The sequence below is a fragment of the Zootermopsis nevadensis genome, unplaced genomic scaffold (assembly GCF_977971745.1).
Source record: "Zootermopsis nevadensis isolate Lab colony 2312 unplaced genomic scaffold, Znev_1.0 Znev_ptg000028l, whole genome shotgun sequence".
Taxonomy (NCBI): Eukaryota; Metazoa; Arthropoda; class Insecta; order Blattodea; family Termopsidae; genus Zootermopsis; species Zootermopsis nevadensis.
In genome coordinates this window covers 3,267,159-3,289,486 of record NW_028259160.1, presented here as the reverse complement: position 1 = coordinate 3,289,486, position 22,328 = coordinate 3,267,159, and the positions used below count along the sequence as shown (strand labels likewise).

General features: G+C 36.3%; 1 protein-coding gene across 5 annotated transcripts; it reads left to right on the top strand.

Moving 5' to 3' along the window:
* The first annotated feature begins 1,051 nt into the window (after positions 1–1,051).
* On the top strand, positions 1,052–16,739 carry LOC110836690 (rhomboid-related protein 2). 5 transcript variants are annotated; one of them, XR_015537528.1, is made up of 8 exons: positions 1,052–1,533; positions 1,810–2,072; positions 3,302–3,562; positions 4,264–4,536; positions 4,780–4,848; positions 5,572–5,661; positions 6,803–6,959; positions 7,972–8,110. XR_015537528.1 is itself a non-coding variant. In XM_022078141.2 (8 exons), the coding sequence occupies exons 2-8, from the start codon at positions 6,873–6,875 to the stop codon at positions 16,381–16,383; spliced, it is 1,131 nt and encodes a 376-aa protein (XP_021933833.1). In that variant the 5' UTR covers positions 5,600–5,661; positions 6,803–6,872; the 3' UTR covers positions 16,384–16,739. The 5 variants fall into 5 exon arrangements, 4 of the variants coding, with proteins under 4 accessions (XP_087213772.1, XP_087213773.1, XP_087213771.1 ...); XM_022078141.2 differs by lacking the exons at positions 1,052–1,533; positions 1,810–2,072; positions 3,302–3,562; positions 4,264–4,536; positions 4,780–4,848 and adding exons at positions 9,365–9,556; positions 11,133–11,269; positions 12,765–12,978; positions 14,708–14,821; positions 16,186–16,739 and having other exon boundaries at positions 5,600–5,661; positions 7,972–8,160; XM_087357646.1 differs by lacking the exon at positions 7,972–8,110 and having other exon boundaries at positions 6,803–7,782.
* Positions 16,740–22,328: the final 5,589 nt, after the last annotated feature.

Here is a 22,328-nt window from a genome sequence, read left to right as displayed (position 1 = left end):
AAAGCCACTATTTACAATTTCTGTATTACTCGGGGGCTGTTGTTAAATGAAAGTCTCAATTTTCGAGACCCAGCTACTCTGTTGAACTTTTTTCCTAGTTCCGGTCACTATTAACAATCTTTGTTTTCGTTCCGGACTGCTTTTTGATACCCGGCCACTGTTTAAATGTTCTATGTTAGTTTCGGGCTACGAACGTTTTTTGAAATTTCTGTGTTAAAAATTGTAATTTAAGTTATTTCTGTTCATAATGGTACGCATTCTTTGCACGAATTGCATAAAATGACCACATAACAGGGAGTCCCATCTGTTTTTTATACCATTGAATTAATTTCTTGCATTTGATATGGCTGATTTGGTACTGTAAGGTCAGTTTGTCCATACATGAGGCTCTGAATGGGCAACATTGACTCATAATACACAGAATTGGCAAGTTATATTTCAAATATCTTTAATATGGCTAATATTTAATAAAATAAATAATAAATTTTTGACTCTGTGTAGTCTGGTTAGCTTTCTAACAAAGTAATTTGTATTAATATGTTCAGTAAATGAACATCAAGGTCTGTGGGTCATGCAGAATTACAAAGAATACATTTTCTTTAATTACATTTACTCTTTTGCTTACACCAACCATGTTCTAGATATAATACCTCAGCCAGGCCTTAAAAACATCCTGACTGAAGGTGCAATCAGAATCCAACGATGACAATGCTTCATATCAACAGCACTCCTCTCTTCAGAAGGGTAGAGCCAGAACCTCCTATAAGACTTGTACATGGCCATCTGTATGATCTTTTGAAACCTCTGTGGCTTGAGTTACGTCTACTAGGAGCACTGCCAGTGGAAAAGATAGCAACAGGTAACTGTTTACACAGCTTTCATTAGAATCTAATAGCCCCTGGTTTTTTAGCATCTACTGACCCTAGCAGGTCTAGAATATATTTCTTAAGTGGGAAAATTGTACCGCACCCAATGTATGTTGATTATGATGATGATGGTTGACAGAGGGGCTCCGAGTTTCTGTGAGGGCCTGGTATACTTCATTTTTCCAAATTTTACTTTTGACAGAGGTAAAAGCCTCTGTCTATGACCTCAGAAGTCCACATACTGATCTGACAGAGGTCTGAACATTGTACCCTCTGGTTCAGAATGTAGTGCCTTAAACGAAGTCTGCCCGGTATTGTACTCTGACGTTTATAGCGGTGAGAAAAGTAAGATAGACAGAGTCTTGCTCCTACACCACCAGACCTCCCTTTTTGTTGTTGCAGTGGGCTGAGTCTTTGTCTCTGTGGAACTTTGCTGCCTACAGATGTATTGTCCATCCCCAAATGATACATGAGTAAATGTGGAGCAGTAGTGTAATTATATTGACAGGGGAAAACCAAGGAGCTTGCAGAAATACTAGTCCAAGTGCTGATTTGTTTACCACAAATTCTGCATTGACTGACCTGTGGGCAAACTTGGGCCTATGCAATGAGAAACATGTGACTAACCACCTGAGCTATTGCTCAGCCACCCGACCCTTAGTTAATAGTAAGTTAACTATGGTAAGAATAATCTACAGGTCTCACAAACAAGTCATCTGAGTTATTTTCTCTCTTTACACCAGTATTCCAAAGAATTCTTGTTAGTAATTATGAGAATAACTTAGGCATGGGCGGGAAGATGTTAAAATTGATCTTGAAATAGGTTTTGAGAGTGTGGATTGCATAAATCTGGCTCAGGACTGGTACCTTCTTCAGAAGGACTCTGTTCCTTGGAGTTAGTAAGTTACAGAATACCAGGTAATCCGAGTTATTTCTCTTCTAGGATGTGGTCAGCCTGTGTTTAAACAAACCTTTATAGCCACGCTATATTCTGTTACAATCTACGTTATTGTTGGAGTATGTATTGTGTATACTGGCTTGGTTAAATTGAAGGAGGTGAGAGCCCTGAAGACTTCTGAGTTTGACGAAATAGTGAATGGTTACTTGTTTTTGGTGTACCTGGCTCCTCACTTTGCAGTTCCAATATGCAATTGGATACAGGCAGGACAAATAGCCTGCTTCTTGAATGACTGGACGACTTTCCAGGTGATTATATTTAAACTTTTTAATTGCTGTCATCCTCTTGGTTAATACTTGCCAAGGCTGCGTCCTGCACTTGGTCATATTTCAAAAATATGGTCTTCTGGTTCATGGTGCTGTTGTTCCTGTGAAGCATTGGTATTTACTTACAAGACTATTGAAACCAGTGACACAGGCTAATAATGTAAAGAGGAAAGATACAGCCGTGTGGACCAATCTATGATGCAGGCTGAGCTCCTTGCTATGCAACATTATTTACGGCACGTTTCAGTCCAGTTTCAACACTTGCCTCATGTATGGTACATGACAGCACAACCCAGAAGACCACAGTAGAAATATACATTATAATTAACACCTCAAATTTCATATGTTTTGTCATATATACCTTATATTTCTTTCAAGTGACTTTAAATAGAGGTGCCTTAGCTCATTTATCTTCAGATAATGTCACAATGCAGAGCAGTGCAGATATCTGAGTGTGCATATTTTTACAGCACATGAAAATTTGATACAATTGACTCCAAACCAAAGCAGGAATAACCTTGCCTTCTGCTTGTGTCTTGACACATGAACAAATTATGGAATCGATTGTTGAATTTGGTCTTTTGGAATTAACATCGTGTGGACAAGTCCACACGATGTTACAACCCAGAAGACCAACACTGACATCTTTATTCCTGCCAGAACTTCAAATCTCACGATTTTATTGATTCTTAGATTACTTAACAATACTTTCAAAACTGCAGAGTTTATACAGCTTTGAATGAGATGGGAAGATGATTAAGAAAGTTGATTACATAAGGACATAGGAATGTAATTTCTTTAAGCTGAAATCATATAATGAAATGCAGTATATCAGCAGAATATTTTGTAAATGAGGTGCAATAAAAATGTGGTACTTGTGGGTTATCGGGACACATCACTTTAAAAATATGTTAGGTTAGGTTAATGTGTGTGGATAAATGACATATACTTGAAAGTTATTATATTTTATTTCAATAAATGACAACTAACCTAACCTAACATATTTTTGAAGCGACGTGTCCCAATAACCCACAAGTACAAAAAATGTCTTCAGTTTGCTTACAAAATGAAACCCAGTTGTGGAATATTGCAGAAAAGATAACAGAAAGCGTTCAAGCCATATTCTTGTTTCTTGTGGCATTTAAATTATATATTTAACTAGGTTACATGAATTTTGTATTCACTAACATTGTACTATATTTCTTATATAGACCCATTTTGAGCATGTTACTGGCAACACTCTACATATGAAAGTATGGCATAAAGCGATTGTGATATTGGCAGTGCTGATTCCACTGTCCACCACTGTAAGCATAGTGGTAGACTGGTTAGTGATGCCAGAGTTCAAGCTATGGGAGATCTACTGCTACAGTTATACCTGCACATTAGTACACCTGCACATTGCCCTGTGGTTTATGATGTGCTACAGTGTGACCTCAACTGCACACCGTCTTGTGAACATACTACGGCAGGTAAAAGCACTTACATGCCCCAAAATAACAAAGTATAAGTTATGGGAAGAACTTATCATATATACAGTCACTTAGAAAAAATGTATGGAACAATCAAATGGAATTTTGGAAAATATATGGCAATAGGCACGAAATGACGATTACTTCTAAAGTGGCTTTTTGCCATGGCAGAGAAACCTGGGCTATAAACAAGAGAGATACTCAAAAACTGGAAGTTGCACAAATGAGTCTTTAAGACCATTATTAGGCATTACAGTACTGCATTGTCAAAGAAACTCTGACATTTGCAACAGATTAAAAGTGAACAACATATTAGAAAACACAAAAATGTATTGTAAGAACTGGTTAGAGCACCTGAAACGAATGGACAGGAATCACCTACCAAAATTAGCCCTCCCTTGGGGATCATGGGATAGGGGAAGACCAAGAGAACCTTGAGTTTTATAGGAACAGGTCTTGAGACTGTTCATGATGATGAATATGGTGGTGATGATAGTACTATCTAACTTATTGCATCATCACCATCACTGTTATTAGTCCATATGAAGAACCATTTATGAATATTTAAATTTATATTTGTAAACATGTTAAAGAAACTCTAGGATAAGTAAAGGTATGACATTTTTTGACTAGTTGAATAATTACCAAATGATTATGGAGAACCAATAACATGGATTACAAGATTTCTTGGTGTTTTGCAGGGTCTTGGAAATGGAAGAAAAGTAAGTGATTATCATTCACTGTGGCAAGATTTAAGTCGGTTAAGTCGTAAGATGGGAGACTGTGTCTGCTACATCTATGGAGTCATCATTGTTATATGGTTTGCAGCCCTTACACTTTCTCTCTATGGAGGTCTTACTGGAATTTTGGATCATGGAGTTGACCTCAGGGGATTTGCACTTCTAGCTAATGCTCTGTTGTGTACTTCAGTGCTTTTTGTAATCAGTGATGCAGGACAGAGATTGTCTGAAGAGGTTAGTTTTATGATTTCCATCTGAATTTGCTATCTATCTGTCTGTCTGAACTTGTACCCAGAAGCCAAATTATACATTTTGGTTTTGATACCAAATACTGAGATAGTTGGTCTTACAGTTTTAATATTTTTGTTTTAATTTTTAGTTTTCATTTTACATTTTCAAATTACATTTACATACATACAATTTACATATAAATATATAACCATACACAAACTAATTTTTTTTTGTATCTGATGCCAGATGGGTCCAAACTTCTATTGCACTCTACAGACTTTGCATCTTGGAGTGAACAAAGAAGTCAGACAAGAGGTAATGTGGAACAGTGATAAATTACAGTTTACAATAAAATGAGGATAGTTCCAGTAGTTTTATTTGTTATACACTGTGGTTGATTGAATACATATAGAGTTTCATCACAGCCTTATCTATATGTCAGTTTTATCCATTGCTTTGAAATACCAAATATCACATCTTTACAATTGTCATTAACAAAATAAATATTTTTTCTTTAATATTTATCATATGAGAACAGGGGATTTAAAATCCTGTACTGTGGAAGACCCAGCTAGATTTTCACTCCAGCTTTCAATGGTTAGCAGTTTGCTACTGCAATGCACAAGCAGCTGGACTGCACATGTGTTGTGACACAGGGCTGTTAAAGCTACAGAGTTACACATTATAAAGACTAAAACCTGTCTGCACCTCATCAGAGTGTGAGCCGAGATAGCTAAGTCAATATAGAGACTAGCTACGGGCTGAACGACTGGGATTCGATCTCTGACAGGGCAGATGATTTTCTCTCTAGCCTCTGCGTTTAGACCAGCTCTGGTGCCCACCCATCCTCCTATCCAATGGGTTCTGGGGGTCCTTTCCCAGGGGTAAAGTGTGGCCAGGCCACTTACCCCGATCTAGTGCCGAGGTCAAGAATGAGTAGGAGCTATACCACCTCTCCCCTCAAGCAACCTACATGGCATGTAGCAGGACTGCTTTACTTTTATATCTGATCAGAGATTTCTTTGTCTTCTTTTACAGTTGAATATGTTCCAGTATGATGTGGCCATGAATCCTCCAGTGATTAGCCTTGGTGGATATGTTACAGTCAATAGGAATCTTCTGCTGTCTGTAAGCCTTCATAGTACATTTTCAACTCTTTAAAGCTACATTTATAATGTACAATCATTTGAAGATTATCTTGATTTTATTAGGAAAAAAATATCTTTGATTTTAGAATCTGTGAAACTTGTGGTAGATTTTAAATATTCACAAACCATGTATGTGGGAAGAACATGATGCATTAACTTACTCACTGTGTTACAAGAAATTAGTAATAAGTTACTTGGCTTTCTAATATCCCCTTATAAACAGTTACAATACATTGTACATTAGTGACTGTGATTTGTCCTGTATGAAGAGTAAAAATTAATGAACTGCTGATATGATGGTACTCCAACTTGTGCGTTGAACACAGGGTTAAGAACTTTTCCTTATACAGATTCCTGTGTTAGGTAGCTAGAAGCAGATTTCTCAGAACTAACATATTATTAAGCTGGATCTTAGGAAAATAAGTTGTGAGGGTAGGAGGTAGACTGAATTGGTTAAAAATCAGGTCCAATAGTGGTCTTTGGAAATAACAGTGTTGAGTCTTCAGGTTTCCCTACTAGAGAATTAAGTTATGTTCAATAAGTTTGTTAATTAATTACATTTCATATTTCAGCTCCTGGCTACAATGGTGTCACATATGGTGATTCTATTACAGTTTCGAGTAGGAGCTGAACCAAACACTCTAAACAGTGCAAAACGCACAAACGTTTTCAATCAATGATGCAAGTTGATGTGTAAACAGAACCTATAAAAGTTCTTTTGTGTGAATTTTTTGTTCCTGCCAAATCAAGATAACTTTTGTCACTACTCTTTAATATTTTAATGGATCATCGTCATCATCCACCAGGCTGCGTCATCTTAGGTCAAATCTTACTCCATTCTTCTCTCATCTCATAACCACACCTTTTACATGTCTACCAGTCTGTCTGCCTGCTTACTAATCTTTCTAATCTTCCCTCACTTGATCTTTACAGTGGTTATGTAGTTTAAATTTCTGTTCTTTGATCCTTTAAATGTATTAATAAATACTAGAGTTTAAATTTAGAATGGCCGTCATTATTGCAAGTATACTTTCCTTTGGGTTAACTGATTAGATAACAACTTATCAAATCAATGTGCATTGTCACATGCATTTATCATCTAAAATGGGTGTGTTTGAAAGATAAGAAGAATTGGTTGGTTCTGTACATCAGCATACTGTAATGTGAAGAATTTTTATAAAAACTGCAAAAATGCCTCAATCTGCCTCCACACATGAGGATCAAGAAGAAAATATTCCTTTACAAACAATTTCAACTAGAAAACCACAGCAGTTAACAGTGAGTAGAAATTATAAGCTTATTTCACATAATAGACTGTCTCTGAATGTACCTAAGTGCTGCATTCATTGTCACTTCAGAAATATCAGAGACCAGTTGTTTTACATGGAAAGAGTGGAAAGGTGCATTCTAGTAGAGTACATATTTTTCAAACTTCAATGACCTTTATAAACATTTAATGCAGACATAAATCTATTATTGCATAGCTGATTGCATTACAGATATCACATTGCTAAAATTCGTTTTAAATCTCCAATAAAACAGGTGATATTATTAACCAGCATTAATTCACATGGCATCCTTCAGTTTGGACCATCATTCAGTAATTTGAAGATGAAACCAATGTGGATGGAAATCAAAAACACCCCATTAAACATTCATTTATACACTTTACATAAAGAACATGTGACAGTAATGAATATTTCTGTCTTCTGTGTTGTTGTGCCATGTATTCTAGTTGAAGTTTACTGATGTTTCAGAGGTGCTTGCTGCCTCCATCATTATCAGTCGCTGTTCTTTTTCTTCAAGGTGTTGTGATGCAATTTTAAATATTTATGCTTAAGTTTCTAGGAAAAGATTGCAGTTTCCCATTAACCATAAGTTTTTATTTTTATTGTGTCATAAATTGCTAATACTGTAAAATGCATCATCACATCCAGAAGACAGCTCCCAGTTTTACAGTCATCCTGTCCTGTCAATACTGTATAACATACACAGATAAGTAGGCAGCATTAAGTAACTAAATACATAAAATAAGTCTTTTTTGTTAAAATTTAGTCACAAAGGAAAGATTTTTGTGATGAAAAGACATTATGACAGCATAGGACTGAACCATGAATAAATTAGTGACTGAAATGTTGTTTTTGTCATCATATTTTTATATACTTTTCCACTGATATAGAATAGTTTCTGATATGCAGTATTCTTCTACACTCACTTTCTGATATAAAATCCTGTACATGCTATTGATAGAATATTTGACATTTGAATGAGAAATTTACCGCTGTTACAGGATGTTCGAGAACTGTTTCAGAAGTATGATGTAAATAGAAATGGGTTCATATCTTTATGTGAACTCCGTAACCTGATAACATCTGAGAATTATGCGCAAGACTTGCCAGAAGTTGCAGTTCATCGAATATTGAAACGAGCAGATGCAGATCAGAATGGATATTTAGATTACAAAGAGTTCAAGCAAATGGTAATAATCATTCTTTAACCATCAATATACGATATGTTTAATCAGCAATGTAACTGATGATAGATTCAAATAATGGAAATGCTGCTAGAGCATTGGGATGTTTGTCTTTGTTTCTATGTTCAGAGTTGCTCTAGAACCCATCGAGCCTCCTATCCAAATAGTCCAAGTGGCTTTTATCCCGGTGCGAAGCTACAACAAAATTGTTTTAATTTTGTGTTACATTCGTTTTAAACACTCTATTGTTTCTTTAATATTTCTTTGCTATCTGCATTACAGGTAGGTAATGGCACTCGAAGGTTTCTGAATGTTGGTTTTAATTTGTATGCATATAATTTTAGATTAACAAATCGGAGAGTAAAAGATTTTTGTGAAGTGTCATGAATAAGAGGGTTGGCTTGTTGGTCACTTCATGCTGAAGATAGAGGCCTCTAATTTGTGTGACATCAACTTATCAAAAATTATGTATGCTCAAGAAAAATGAATTCCAGCGTGGAGTACGCATATTTTCCATATCCATTATTTGTTTATGACTTGAATCTTTCATGGCAACTAACAATGATAAAATCCTCTTGGGTGACCATCCACAACAACTTGGAACAGAAGTCCAACGTTTGAAAGACTATCTTTGTCTCCATCATCAGGGAATGATGTGATGGGTAACCACAGTTTGTTGTTTATGTATGTAATTGATGCCCCTTCATGTGTTGTCAATGGCCAGTGAGAAAAAGAGAGCAGAGTCTAGAGGAACCCATATCAAAACAAGAGTTGCTGTATCTGGAACTTTGGGTCAAAACAACCCAACCAATGTCATTGATGAAAAGGTTCCAGTCATCTGCAACAGGGACTTGCACAACACCATATTAAAAACTCAGAATCCTTTATACAGAAAATACAGGAGATACTTTCACAGAATACTGACAGACTGTTTAGTTCTGATGTGTATTTTATTAATTTTCTGCAAAGGATGCATAACAACAAAAAGGGAACAAGCTACATTTGCTAATATTACTATTCAGTGCTTAATTTGCATGAAAAGAGGCAGTGGAACACAAAACTAATAAATATGATAGGCCTATTTTTACATATATTATTCCATATACATAAGTGTAATAACATGTTTTATTGCTGTTAGTGATGTCATAGAGAATGTAAAACACTTCAGACCTAGGTTTTAATGTTGTTTCTGTCCTTGAATCTGTTCCAGATGACAAGCCCAGACTGGCAGATTGATGTGCAGCAAGCATTCCAACAATATGTTGATCTCCTTGTTCCTCCACGTCCTCGCAGTCATGATGAGGTTGATACTGGTGATAAAGCGTCAATCAAATGGAAATATGACGCCCAGTATAGATATTGGCCTCCTCCACTTGGGATGATTATCATTAGCATCATAGAGGTAGGACATTATTTGCGACAATATTATTACTTCTTTCTCTTATTCTTCGAGTACTTGACTCATCATTCCAAAGGAAAGACACTAACCACTGCTCGTAAGTTAATTTTAAATTTACCAAGTCAAGTAGCCATCATTACATTATCTGTACAGCTACTTCTAAATATCCTATGTATTTATTCCTTAGATAAATATAAATTACAGATATTAAAGAAGGAATTACAGGAAAAGTAAATAATGCAAGAATATTTTACCAATAAATGAGGGATAAACACTGAGAATATGAATTTCCTGAAGGGAAAATATGTCTGTTTAAAAGTTACTACATGCCCATTTTAACATTAGCAAACTAATGGCAGCAGAGATAAGAACTTTAAGAAAAAAATTAAAAGACATATGAAGAGTAAAAAATTTGGGAAAATTTAGAAATAAACACCTTTGTTGGCAAATTATAAAATAACATAATATGGACACATTTTATGGTTGAAGTTTTAAACATGAAAGTACCGAAGACAGTACTGATGTTAAGATGGAAAGAGTAGGTCAGGAAAAATATCACATTGAAAGACTGAGAAACATGTGAAGAAATTGAGGAGGAGCTGTAGGAAGACACTGATAGATGGAGGAACTTAGCTGTCAAGACACTCATGTCAAGTTTAAATATCTTAGGAGAAAAAGATGAGAGTAAAGGCTTGTGAAAAATTGTTGATGCCTTTCCTCTGTTACATCATGGATGTTCTATAATTGTATACATGTAGAGAGGATGCCCCAATATTTTAAAACCCTGGGAATTGGGATTCCTGTTGGTCCATGGATCATTCTACCATCCCACCATCCTGATAGCATCATCCATCCACCACATGGATTCTTGTATCAGTTACATGGTCCCTTCAGACCCAGTTATATTACAGCTTTCTGATATACAGCTACAAAGTCAGGTGTGTTTTTTATCTCATTATGAAAAGTATTTGAAGTAGTTATTTTCTTTATTTAGAAAAAAAGTACCTGTTAGCTGAAACATGATGAATCACCCCCAACTTGTCGACTGGCTTTTTCTTGACCAGTTTAGTTCACTGTGTAGCTGTATTCTGGTTGAGATTGAGACATAAGACATACATATAAAATTTCTTTGTCTAAAAATTATGTGTTGACTTTAGCAGTTCATTTTCATAAAATTCTTTTAATTTCAAGTTCAGAAATGTTTCAGGTTGGTAACTTGGCAGAAAGTAACGACTATTTGTAAAATACTATGAATAATGGAGTTACTGCTTTGCAAATATAATATGAATAATTTGTGCTAAAAGTGTAATACTTCTTCTGGAGATAGGAAGACTCCAGTAGCTTACATTTGTTGTATATCTCAAGTTTTGTTCTTTTAAAAGATTGCATTATATAATGGCGTGATATTCTGAACATTTTACTATGTAATTGCAATATGAGAAGTAACTTTCTGTATAAGTGACAGTCTTCTGTATTCTCTGTGTCACAAATATTTGCTCATATTTTAATGTGCCTTTTCAATAGTTGAAGTTACTACAGATAACATGGAGTTCTGAATGACTTACACATTAACATGCAGGTTGCCACATTCCTGACAGATCTGATCAATGCAGGCACAGAGTTGGCAGATGGTCCTCTTGCAACAAAGCTTATGTATACCCCCTACCGAAGATTTGAAGCGTGGAGATTCTTCACATACATGTTTGTGCATGTTGGGTATGGCATTTGTTTTTATTTGGCTATTTTACTATGTTTCACCAATTGCTGAGGTTATATAATGCTGAAAGAAATATGGTAGGATGATTATGAGTGATGAATGAGGAAGGAAGTGGAAGTACATGAAGAGGCTGAGGAGAAATGTGAGAAATGAAAGTTGGGATATCTGGTACCAATCTTGGATTGGAATCAGGTAACCCTGAAATGAGAATCAAATATGTTACTGCTTGATGAGAAAGCTCTTTAACATGATAGATGTCAACTGTCATCATAAAATGTTATGGCATTTAGGATCCATGATAACTGAGTAAAGTGAAGATGGCAATCAGAATTTGATTCTCAGTAGAGTTGCTGCGATTTTTATCTTTTGCCCATTTGTTTTCACAACTACTCCTCTGGTTCTGGGGCCTACCCAGTCGTCTCTCAAATGGGTGCCAGTACTCGGTAGTAATTATATCATAACTACCATTATTATATATCATGAAGTATGTACGAGGGTGAGTCAAATGAAAACGGTAATTTTTTTTTTTTAAATTTAATTTATTGAGTGAAAGCGGTACACAACTATATCATTTTTCTACATAGTCTACATTTCGTTCAATACAGGCCCTCCAGCGTTTACGAAGTGTATGGATTCCTCTAGAAAAAAATTCTTGTGGTTGTCTGCGCAACCACTCATGCACCGCCTGCTGTATCTCTTCGTCAGAACGGAACTTCTTTCCTCCCATCGCCTCTTTGAGTGGCCCAAACATGTGGTAATCACTTGGGGCTAGGTCTAGTGAGTATGGCGGATGTGGAAGACACTCAAAGTGCAAGTCTTGGATTGTTGCAACTGTTGCACGGGCAGTATGGGGCCGAGCATTGTCATGTCAAGGACACCTCTAGTCAAAAGTCCACGTCGCTTCGATCTGACTGCAGGTCGAAGATGATTCTTCAAGATTCTTCACTGATCAAAAAACGAATTACAGAACGTTGTTCTTCTTTCGTGCACGTAACTAGTGGAGCAGCCATTTTCAAATTGGCACTGTGATGGCGATATGTTTGTCTGCATTATACTACCACCTATAGGATACTCTTTATAGCATTGGTAACATGTCTGCCAACTTATAGGACAATGGCGCGATATTTCGAATTTTTATCTCAGTTTTACGGTTTTCATTTGACTCACCCTCGTAACACGCTGCCTTATTGTGAGAAATAACCTACTAGTACTATGAATTCTGACTGAGTCCAGGTATTCCAGTTTGGTAGCTAGCTTTGTTGTGATTAAGTGATAAAACCAATCTATTTCTCATTTGTAAAATTTTCGTTGGTATGTTATTACATTATGATGACCTTTTATTATGGCTGTTCTGATTTGTAAGTGATTCATGTAATCTTAAAATTCTGGAACTATTTTTCATAGTCAGAAATTCTATATAATTAAAGTTTTGAAACTTTTAAAATCGTTCAATGTGACACTTTGCAGAATTTTATAAAATAACTCACGTTACAGAAGGGTTCATCTTGCGGTGAACCTCATTATTCAGATACTACTTGGTATACCGCTAGAGATGGTGCACCAGTGGTGGCGTGTCCTAATTATCTACATGGCTGGTGTTGTGGCAGGCTCACTTGGTACCTCAGTCACTGAACCCTACATTCGCCTGGCTGGAGCTTCGGGTGGAGTATATGCAATTCTCATGGCTCACATTGCAACTATTATCTTGGTGAGACAATTTCATTATATTCTCAAACTGAACTGGTTAACACAGCAGTAATACATCTAACATTTATCTATGGGGCATCTTATTTAAGTATTGGCCTGTGGTCCAGCTATCCTGTTCGAAACTTGTTTGTGGTTTTCTCAGGCAGATATTAGGTAAGTGTCTTGAAAAGGATAATGCTCATGTCATTCTCTGTTTTTTCCAGTTTATTGAGTACACATTTTTATCCTCTTCTCTCAGTCAGTACTAAACATCATATGCTTTGTTAAAACAAGGATTTTGTAGTTCTGTCTGACTATGGTACAGGAATTAAAATGAGAAGCTGAGAATAGGGAAAACTGGCGAACTCTTTTTGGGCAGAAGAATGGACCTGTCGTCAGACAGAACACTAAATAATAATAATGGTACAAAACCATACCAAGGCTCAGCCAGCCATTTCCTGGCCTTGACATGATTTCACACAAACAGTGCAAGGTTGGTTGAAGACTGCCAACATCTTTAGGACAGTATTTGAAATTGAAAGCATAATAAGCCTTCTATCATTTGTACCAATCATTGATCATATTAGGCTTGAGATTTTCAGTGCATTTCATATTATTTGTATAGTATTATAGCAGTGTCAAAATAGTATGGATTTCCTAGGTTTTAGAGGAACATGTTGCCTTTCTCTTCAGGATTAATATTAGAAATGCTGTACCCACAAGGCTTTAGTATGAGAATTATCATAAATCTTTTGTTGGAGTGGCCTGCTGGGGCAGGGAAAGGTTTGAATACTCTGTATGCCAGGATTAGGGTCAAGGAGGTACTGCCATTTTTTTTTAATTTTGAAGCATTTAAACTTATTAAATGAAAATAATGATGATCTAGTTTTATTTATCTGATTGCAGATTCTCTGACTTTGAAATATTTATCGAAAAGTAACATATGAACTTCTCCACCTATCCAGTTTTTACAAAGGATAATTTTTCAGAACCTATCCACTCATATGAGTCCATACCAAGATAGAAAACATATGAAAATCACCTCCAAACCTTCTGTATGACTTATTAACATGTGGAACATTACCTTCACCCTCAAAAAATGATAAGTATTAGGCAGTGTAAATGAAATTGCATAAATAACCTATATAGTAACAATGCAAAAAAGAAAAACTGAGGGATAGATGACCGGGTCTGCAGTGGCCGCGCGGTCTGAGGCGTGGGCCTTGTGCCGCTTGGTCGCAGGGACTGTGGGTTTGAATCCCACGGATGTTTGTCCGCGTTTTTCTGTGTTGTGCTGTCCTGTGTACAGGTAGAGGCCTTGCGACGGGCCGATCCCTCGTCCGAGGAGTCCTACCGAATGTCTATAGATCAAGCCAACGAAAAGTTGGGACCCGCAGTGTTCAGGCACTTGAAGAACGGGTCGTTCCCAGTATCCCATTATCCAGAGGGATAGATTCAAGGCCTGCTATTGTAAAATTAATGTAAGGACAAAGAATAAATATTTTTGAATGTTGTGATTTTTGATATACTCAGTGGTAGACTAGTAGGAAGAGTTGTGAATACTTCTGTAATGACAGCAGCCATATATATGACCCTAGCTCTTTCTTTCTTAATATGGAACTTCTACAAAAGGGCAATGCCAAGTAGTTCTAAATATTTGTGACATCATTATGTAAAGATGTTTCAACTCAAAACACTGGTTAGGAAACATCCTTACATCACTTTAATGTGAAATTTGTTTTAATTTCCAGAACTGGTCAGAGATGAAGATGGCTGTATTACAGCTGGCATGTCTACTAGTTCTGATTGTTACTGATGTTGGCTCAGCAATTTATTACCGCTACTTCACTGATCGGGAGGATTCGGTATGTCCTTAAAAAGCAGACAATTTTGGTGACTAGAATGCTAACAGAGATATTTGAAAGGCTCAGTCTTTCAAAGTGTAAATTTGTTACAGATTTTTCAAGCAAATTAACTTAAACATTTAAAGATTACTTTATGAGTCTATGCCTAAAATATGTTTCTTAAATAAAAATATGAATTCTTTCTTTGATGGTTAGCCAAAGCAGTAAACGTTACAAGCCACATTTGCTGTACATGGTTTTAATTGAGTCTGAAATATCTCAAACATTTTTAAATAAATTTACCTCTTTCAGAAACAGTTACATTTGTTGATAACAACACTTAAAACTAAAGTATAACACTCTGGTAGTTGAACGCAGAAGTTTAAGCCCACTTGTTGGACATGATCATGAGTTAACTCAGTTCAGCTTTCATCCTCACAGCCTGTGTCCTTGAGCTCCATCTTAATGTTATGTTCCCATCAATCGTTCATTTGCTAAGAGATTTTCCCTCAAAAATTCTGTGTGCAATTGTTGTCTCCTCATCTTAGCTACACACTCGGACTATTGTACTGTCTAAACAATGTTAGGAAACATCTGTGACCGACAAAGGTCCTTATTGTATTTTATTCTTCATATTTTTCAGGCCCAGATATTTTCTTGAGCACTTCATATTTATGTTTATCCCCTTGTGTAATAGACCACATTTCACAGCCACAGAACTGTTGTTTTGTATTTTGATTCTTCTTATCTTTTGATAAGTAGATTTGATGTAATAAGACAAATAGAAGGGAAACATTTACGTTATCCCCGTGCTTAAGTACAGCATCCAAAGACACATGATGGACATAACATAAGCACAGTGTGGCATACTTTCACTGTGGAAAATGTGATTACGTATACTGAAAAAGGAATATTAATTTTTTAACTTCATTAACGTGAAACCATGTTTATTGAATGAGATGTGATATGAGGTTCTCACTGCAGTGTGTTTGAAGATGGCTGTCTTCTGGGATGTTGCACCATGGTAGATCTTCTTCTATGGCTCTCCGGTTCGTATTCGGTCCATGGCCTCCTCAATTCTCCTCTTCCATTCGTTCCTCTGTTAGGTCCGTCCGTCCGAGGCTTTGATCGAGGTTTTGAAACGTCTTCCTTTTTACGGTGCAAGGTTGTTAGCCTCGACCAATCTGGCTAGGGAGGCCCTACCAGTAGCTATGCTACCGCCAGCATATCTGTAGTCTGGTAGATACTGTCTGATATTTTAGAGGAGCTTACAGCCTCCATTATCATGGTGGTGATGATTAATCACAGAACACAGCCATTTTCTCATTTATTTAATATCTGTAGAACAAGGTGTTTCAGTGTAGTCTATTGATGTATGCTATTAGATTGGATATGCAGCTCATATTGCTGGGGCGCTGGCTGGACTGCTTCTGGGTATTAACGTACTCAGGAATCTGAGTGTCAAGTCCTGGGAAAAGAAGCTTTGGTGGGCCAGCATATGCATCTACGTGATCATCATGTCAGGAGCCGTTATATGGAATATCTGTTATACAGACTACTACCCTCAATCTGATAATTTCTAATGTCCTTGGATGTTGGTTCTGAAGAATTATCCTACTTTCTGAATTTTTATTGTGATTGTTATGGATGATCTAGGTTAGAAAGTGCAGGAAGGAGATTTAATGAATACATTTGTAATATTTTTCTCACAGGATGGTAAGGAACAGTAATTTTGTGTTTTGTTTAAATGAGAAAATGACACTCAAGTTTGGAATTAAGCATTAAGAAACAATCTTGCCTGTAGCTAAGCTAACTTAAGTTATCATTTGTACCTGTTGTTCAGTATTGCTCTGATTTTTTGTTAGAATACTGTAAGGTTTGACGTTAATGTAACATGACTTAATATTTCATGTGTGAAGTATTAAATATTAAGTTTTAAGTATCAAGTATTAATTGCATAGGAAAACTAAGAAACACCAAGAGCCAGCCTCAGTAAAGGTGAAGCTTCTTTATTTGTTTTAATATTAATGAAAACTGAATATGCTTTAATCTTCAAGAGACCTTCCCTTCCAGAATGATTAGAATGGTGTTGTTTCATAGTTTCTTATCCACATCTTTAATCTCAGTGCCTCATGCTTCCATTGGCTCATCTTTTCATAGATCTGCCAAATTTTTGCCTTTCTCATTTCACATTTTATTTTATCATCTAGAAGACAAACCACAAATCATATTCGCATGTGAACGTCTAACATCCAGTAATGCTGTGAGGCCAGTGTTTTATTTAGTATTTTATCAGTTCCCCCCCCCCCCCCTAAAACTTCACTTTCAAGGTATTTTACTTTCAATTATCCATTTCTTCTTAGGTCTAGCCATGTTTTACTCGCTATGGGTTGAATGTTGGGCTAGCTCAGGGGTGGGTAAACTGAGACCTGAAGGATGGATGGAGCCATGAAGTAATTAATTCCAGCCTGTGATGTTATTTAGATATTATTAATAATGACCATTTACTATTTTTCTTTCTTTTACACATTATACAAAATGTAGATAGTCAAAACTAAAGAACATAAAACTGAGAAGTTTATGGAAATGTGTGTTTTGGGATTTGCTACTTCAGTATATTGTTCCTATGAGAAAGTCAAATGGGGCATGCTACAGAATAGGTTTAATTTATGGGAGAACTGATCAGAGATCAGAATGTCATATCGGTTTTAATTATTATAGAATAATTTTTTATGTATTTTGATATTCTGCGAAATATCAGTCATCATGACTAACTGACAACCAACAGGTTGTGAAGCACAGACATTGTCTTATGAAGTCCTCCAGCAAGTGACTGCTTTTAAATGGTCCTATCTGGCTCATGATTAAAAATAATTGTGCATCTCTGTGCTAGCCTATTGCCTTTACATTGTCCCCTAACCAGTATTCACTGGCGTTGAAACCATAACTTATCCAAAAATATTGTTTTGCTATTTTTTTTAGAGGTGTTATATTTTAGAATTATTTCCTGTGTACATTTTACCTGCTACCATGTTGTAGACATATAGGAAGAAAAAGAAATGGGCATAAGAAATTATGTCACTGGTAGAGGTATAGACGATTCTGGAGTTCACAGGTACGGACGACGCAACCACAGTTCGCCGCAGACCAGCTACGGCCACCGGACCATCGGATCAATAGCTAAGTGCAGAGTTCAACTCCTGTGAATAACATCTAGTGCAGTATTGTTAAAATACTTTTGCTAAATACCCTATTCATTATTTATTTTCTAAATCCAGTTTGAACCATTTGATTAAATGAATTAATTTCCCTGATTCCACTGATGATGACCTCTTGAGGTTGAAACGCGTATGGCAATAGTTTCTTTTTTATAGTGTTAATAGTTATTTGTTTGCTTATTGTATATAAGAGAAGTGAAGAAATTAAATTTGTTGAAAGCGTATAGTAATTTTCCATCTCAACAGGCATATAAAATATATTGACGGGCCACCTGATAGCTATGTTACTTCTGTTATAGTGTTCCAGGATGTCGTTTATACAAGAAGAGCCTGTGTTTCTGTGTTTTGAGCTTACATAGTCAACCGAGATGGCTATAATTATGGGGACAGAGAATGTGAACTTACATAGAGCTAGAAATTACTTCCACAAAGAGTTGGGTGTAAATTTAATGTGTCAGGTCTCAACACACATTATTTGTAGATGTAGAGTATTTACGTATATAATCCAAGAGTATCTGGTCCTGTGTTTCGCGTGTGCGTCATATATTCATGTGTCTGTGTCTAAAAGTGTAAAATACTGAGAGGTTATAGGATTCCATATCTACTTTAAATTCATTATGGTATGTGTTCCACATACGATATGAACACTGTAAATTTTAGTTTAGCATCACCTAATAAAGTATTGTTTGTTAACCACCATAATAAGCAATTCATAATAAAAGTAACATATTAATGATGAAACATTTTTTTACATATTCTACCATCTGGTGAGAGAAGTATAAACCTAGTGTTTCAATTTCCCACTGGCATATGAATATACGATGCATGTAAAAAGCAGAATCTAGTAATTATTTAATGATGATATGGCAAACCATGTAACCGAACTACGTCACTTACCTTTGTGGAATAGACAGAGTTTAGTTTAGACTTCATGTTGCCTATTAACCTACAGTACGTTAGAATGCAGTCGACATATATAGCTCCCATTTATTAATTAAAATATACTATTCGTAACCGGAAATGTGTTAGATGGGCCCTCTTATCCGCCCTTCCCATATATCAGAATACAATTTCAAGTATTGTGTGGTAATGTACTTTGTGAAAAGGTCCAATTGACAAAATTACATGGCCGCGTCCTGAATATTTGTTAACGATTAATGAAAACTGCTCATATTTCTTACACTGTTCTTCACAATAAATTCTTTTAATTTTGTCATTCCCCAATGTGGACGGATGGGTATTTGAATTTAGTCGCCCAAAATACTCGTACTTCAACTGTTTGCATTTCTACTCCGTGATCTAATGCACCCGAGATTCGAACTTAATCGTCAGACACGATGACAGGGTGGCTTTCCTCCAATCGGTGATTCTTAGGACCAGGAATTTACTTCTTCCGACATAACGGTGAATAATTTCAGAAGCTCCTAGCCGTATTTCTGTCATACTCGAACCAGGAGATGAAAAATGAACTCAAACTTTATCTCTTACATCTTAATGTTTTTACCACGTGACCTCTAAAACAACAACCATAAAGCATTGCAGCCAGCTTATTTAACGTGCTGTTTCATGTCAGATGCATTATCTTATCACTAACGCATTATAATAGGAAAGTATACAAATTTGTCTCCTTGGCACCATTGTGCATTTCTCTAATGCAAAGGTCTCCTAAGACATTTCTATGGTCATGTTAGGTTTATCCCTTGTCACGGAGTTAATGAATGTGCATTTTCAGAACACAAACAGATATGGTCTCTGATTTGGGGGGGGGGGGTTGTGGGGGACTAACATCTCCTCACTGTAAACATTTTACCATCTAACGAAATGTTGCGCGGGACCTCCGTCTTGACCGGGCAATTGAAAACACGGTAATGAACCTTCAGGTTATAAAACACTGGAAAATTTTTTGATTAACTGACGACTATTAGCAAGCAGAGCTCTGCGCAGTGGTGTTAAATGTTTTTTTGGGTAAGACTCCTTAATTTGGTATGGAATAAGCAACTGTAGCGGTAAACGCTGTATACTTGCATTAGGACGGTTGATCGAATCTCCGCCGATTTACCGACTGTCCTAAATCAGTCCCTCCATCGAATGCCGGAAAATAATCTTGAAATAACACTATTATCACCTTCTTCTAAATCATTGCCTGCTCACCATTCGTTTTCATCTTCACATCTCATTCCGACGTTGTATAATTTCTAAAGAAGTGACGACTTTCCCATTTGTACCACTTTACAGCAACGATAAGATATTAAATAACGTTACTGCCAAATAACCTGTATAGTTGACAGCACCGTTGATGTAGGGATGATCCAGCCGTAACTGTAGGATGACATGCACGTGTTGGTTTCTTGTCAGGGGATCTGTATATCATGAATTATGCGGTGAAAATTAGTTTCATCTTAAGTGTGTGGTAGATGGCGGTTTTATCGGCGCAGAAGCTACTCGAGCACTTTGGTATTTTATCTACTTCTAATGCGAAGCACTCATGTAACTTGAAGAACGCTCCGTCTAAATAAATATTACATCACCGATAAGTCAACCTTTTGATCAAAGTCTTGTCTGTGAAGATAATTTTGATTTTGGTTATGGCTGCAAACAGAACTCTCTCGACGATATTTGTATCTGTCAAGGACGAAAGTACGTGAGGACAAAACACCTTACATAACAAGAATGTAATGTATAGTGAGTAACTCTTCGCCCTGATGATGGAGGCAGCAAGGACCTCTGAAACGTCGGTAAACTTCTACCAGACTACACGGCGCAACAACCCAGAACACAGCCATCTTCAGACCCACCGCCGTGAAATCCTCAAATCCCACAAGCTATTATAATCGCCAAAATAAAACAGAAAAATATATAAACTTGAATGAAATCCAATTCACGTTGTAGGAAATGTACTAGCAAATTAGCTAAGTATGTCTATACAAAATGTGATTACTCAGTCACTTATGTTTGAACAGTTGATAATTGTCACGGTTATCAGCAATGTCAAAAGTAAAATAGTTTTCTTCTACTGCTGAAGACTATGTTATTAAAATTTTTGTACCCACTTGCTGCCCTGATTAAATATGAAAGTTGCAATGACAGAAATTGGAACAAGGCCACGTTTATCTGAAGTAATATTTTTAATTTTAGTGGAAGAAATTTGTTATATATAAAGTGGCATTTGAAGTGTACTCCGTGCATTTCTTCTAGTATGGCAACAATGAGGGCATTCTTGGCTCTGACGTTCCTGGCAACTCTCGATATCCTGGTAATAAATCTTTAGTTCTTAAAGTTAGGTTAGGAAATGTACGCACAGCGTAACAATTCTTTCATGTTCTATATCTTATTACATATCCAATTAGTGAATGATAACTTCTGACGCTTTCTTAAAGACATCTTCAACAAGCGAATCATACGAGCGTGGATCTCCAATGTACGTTTTCATAAAGTGATTCAGCTGTTTTCGAGCTGCTAGCTGACGCAGCATAAAACCCCTTTTTTTAATTACCTCGGAAACTGCGCTTAGATATCCCAGTTGGTCTCTGTCCCTTAAGGATTTTTTTAAAGATGTTTGTGTTGGATCTACGTACCGTACATAAATAAATTCTGAGATAAGATTGGTAGTAGAAAATGTCTTGACGTATTATAGAGGCACTAGTTCCTGGTAAAGTTATTTCGATTGCTTCTTGTTTATTTTTATCGAAGTGATAAAGTAAGATCATTGTAAAGCGACTGTTAGTTAAGAAAGTGGAAACAAACAGCCATCAGCAATTTTTTCGTCACATCTGAGATACAGAAAAATTATACAGTGCAGCCCTCGGCCTACATCATGTGATTCACATACCCACATTTCACGTGGTCGTTTGTGGTAAACGAAAGTTTCGCTCTAAAACTGTTTCCTCATCTGCTTTATTTGAACGCTATATAGCCTGGAATACTGAAAAAGCGTCTTAAAATATACTGCAAATAAATAAACACAATAGAACATTTTAAAATGGAAATATCTGCGTTAAAGTCTAAGGTAATGAATGGTATTTAAAGGACAGGGTACAATTAAAACCAAAACTGCAGTAGACATTAGTGTATAGGAACAGGTAAATACATTTGTATGTTAGGGAAGTAGTATTTTATACGGAGATAACAACATAAATTAATTAATTTTGCTCATTTTTTGGATCTCTGAACCATGTTACGAAGCCATATGTAATTCAAAGACAATCCCAATTGATGTTATATTTTAGCCATCCCATCACTTTCAATTGGATGTGAAATCTTATTACACCATATAATAAATGAAGATATATTAGAACTCGGTGTGGCCCCTA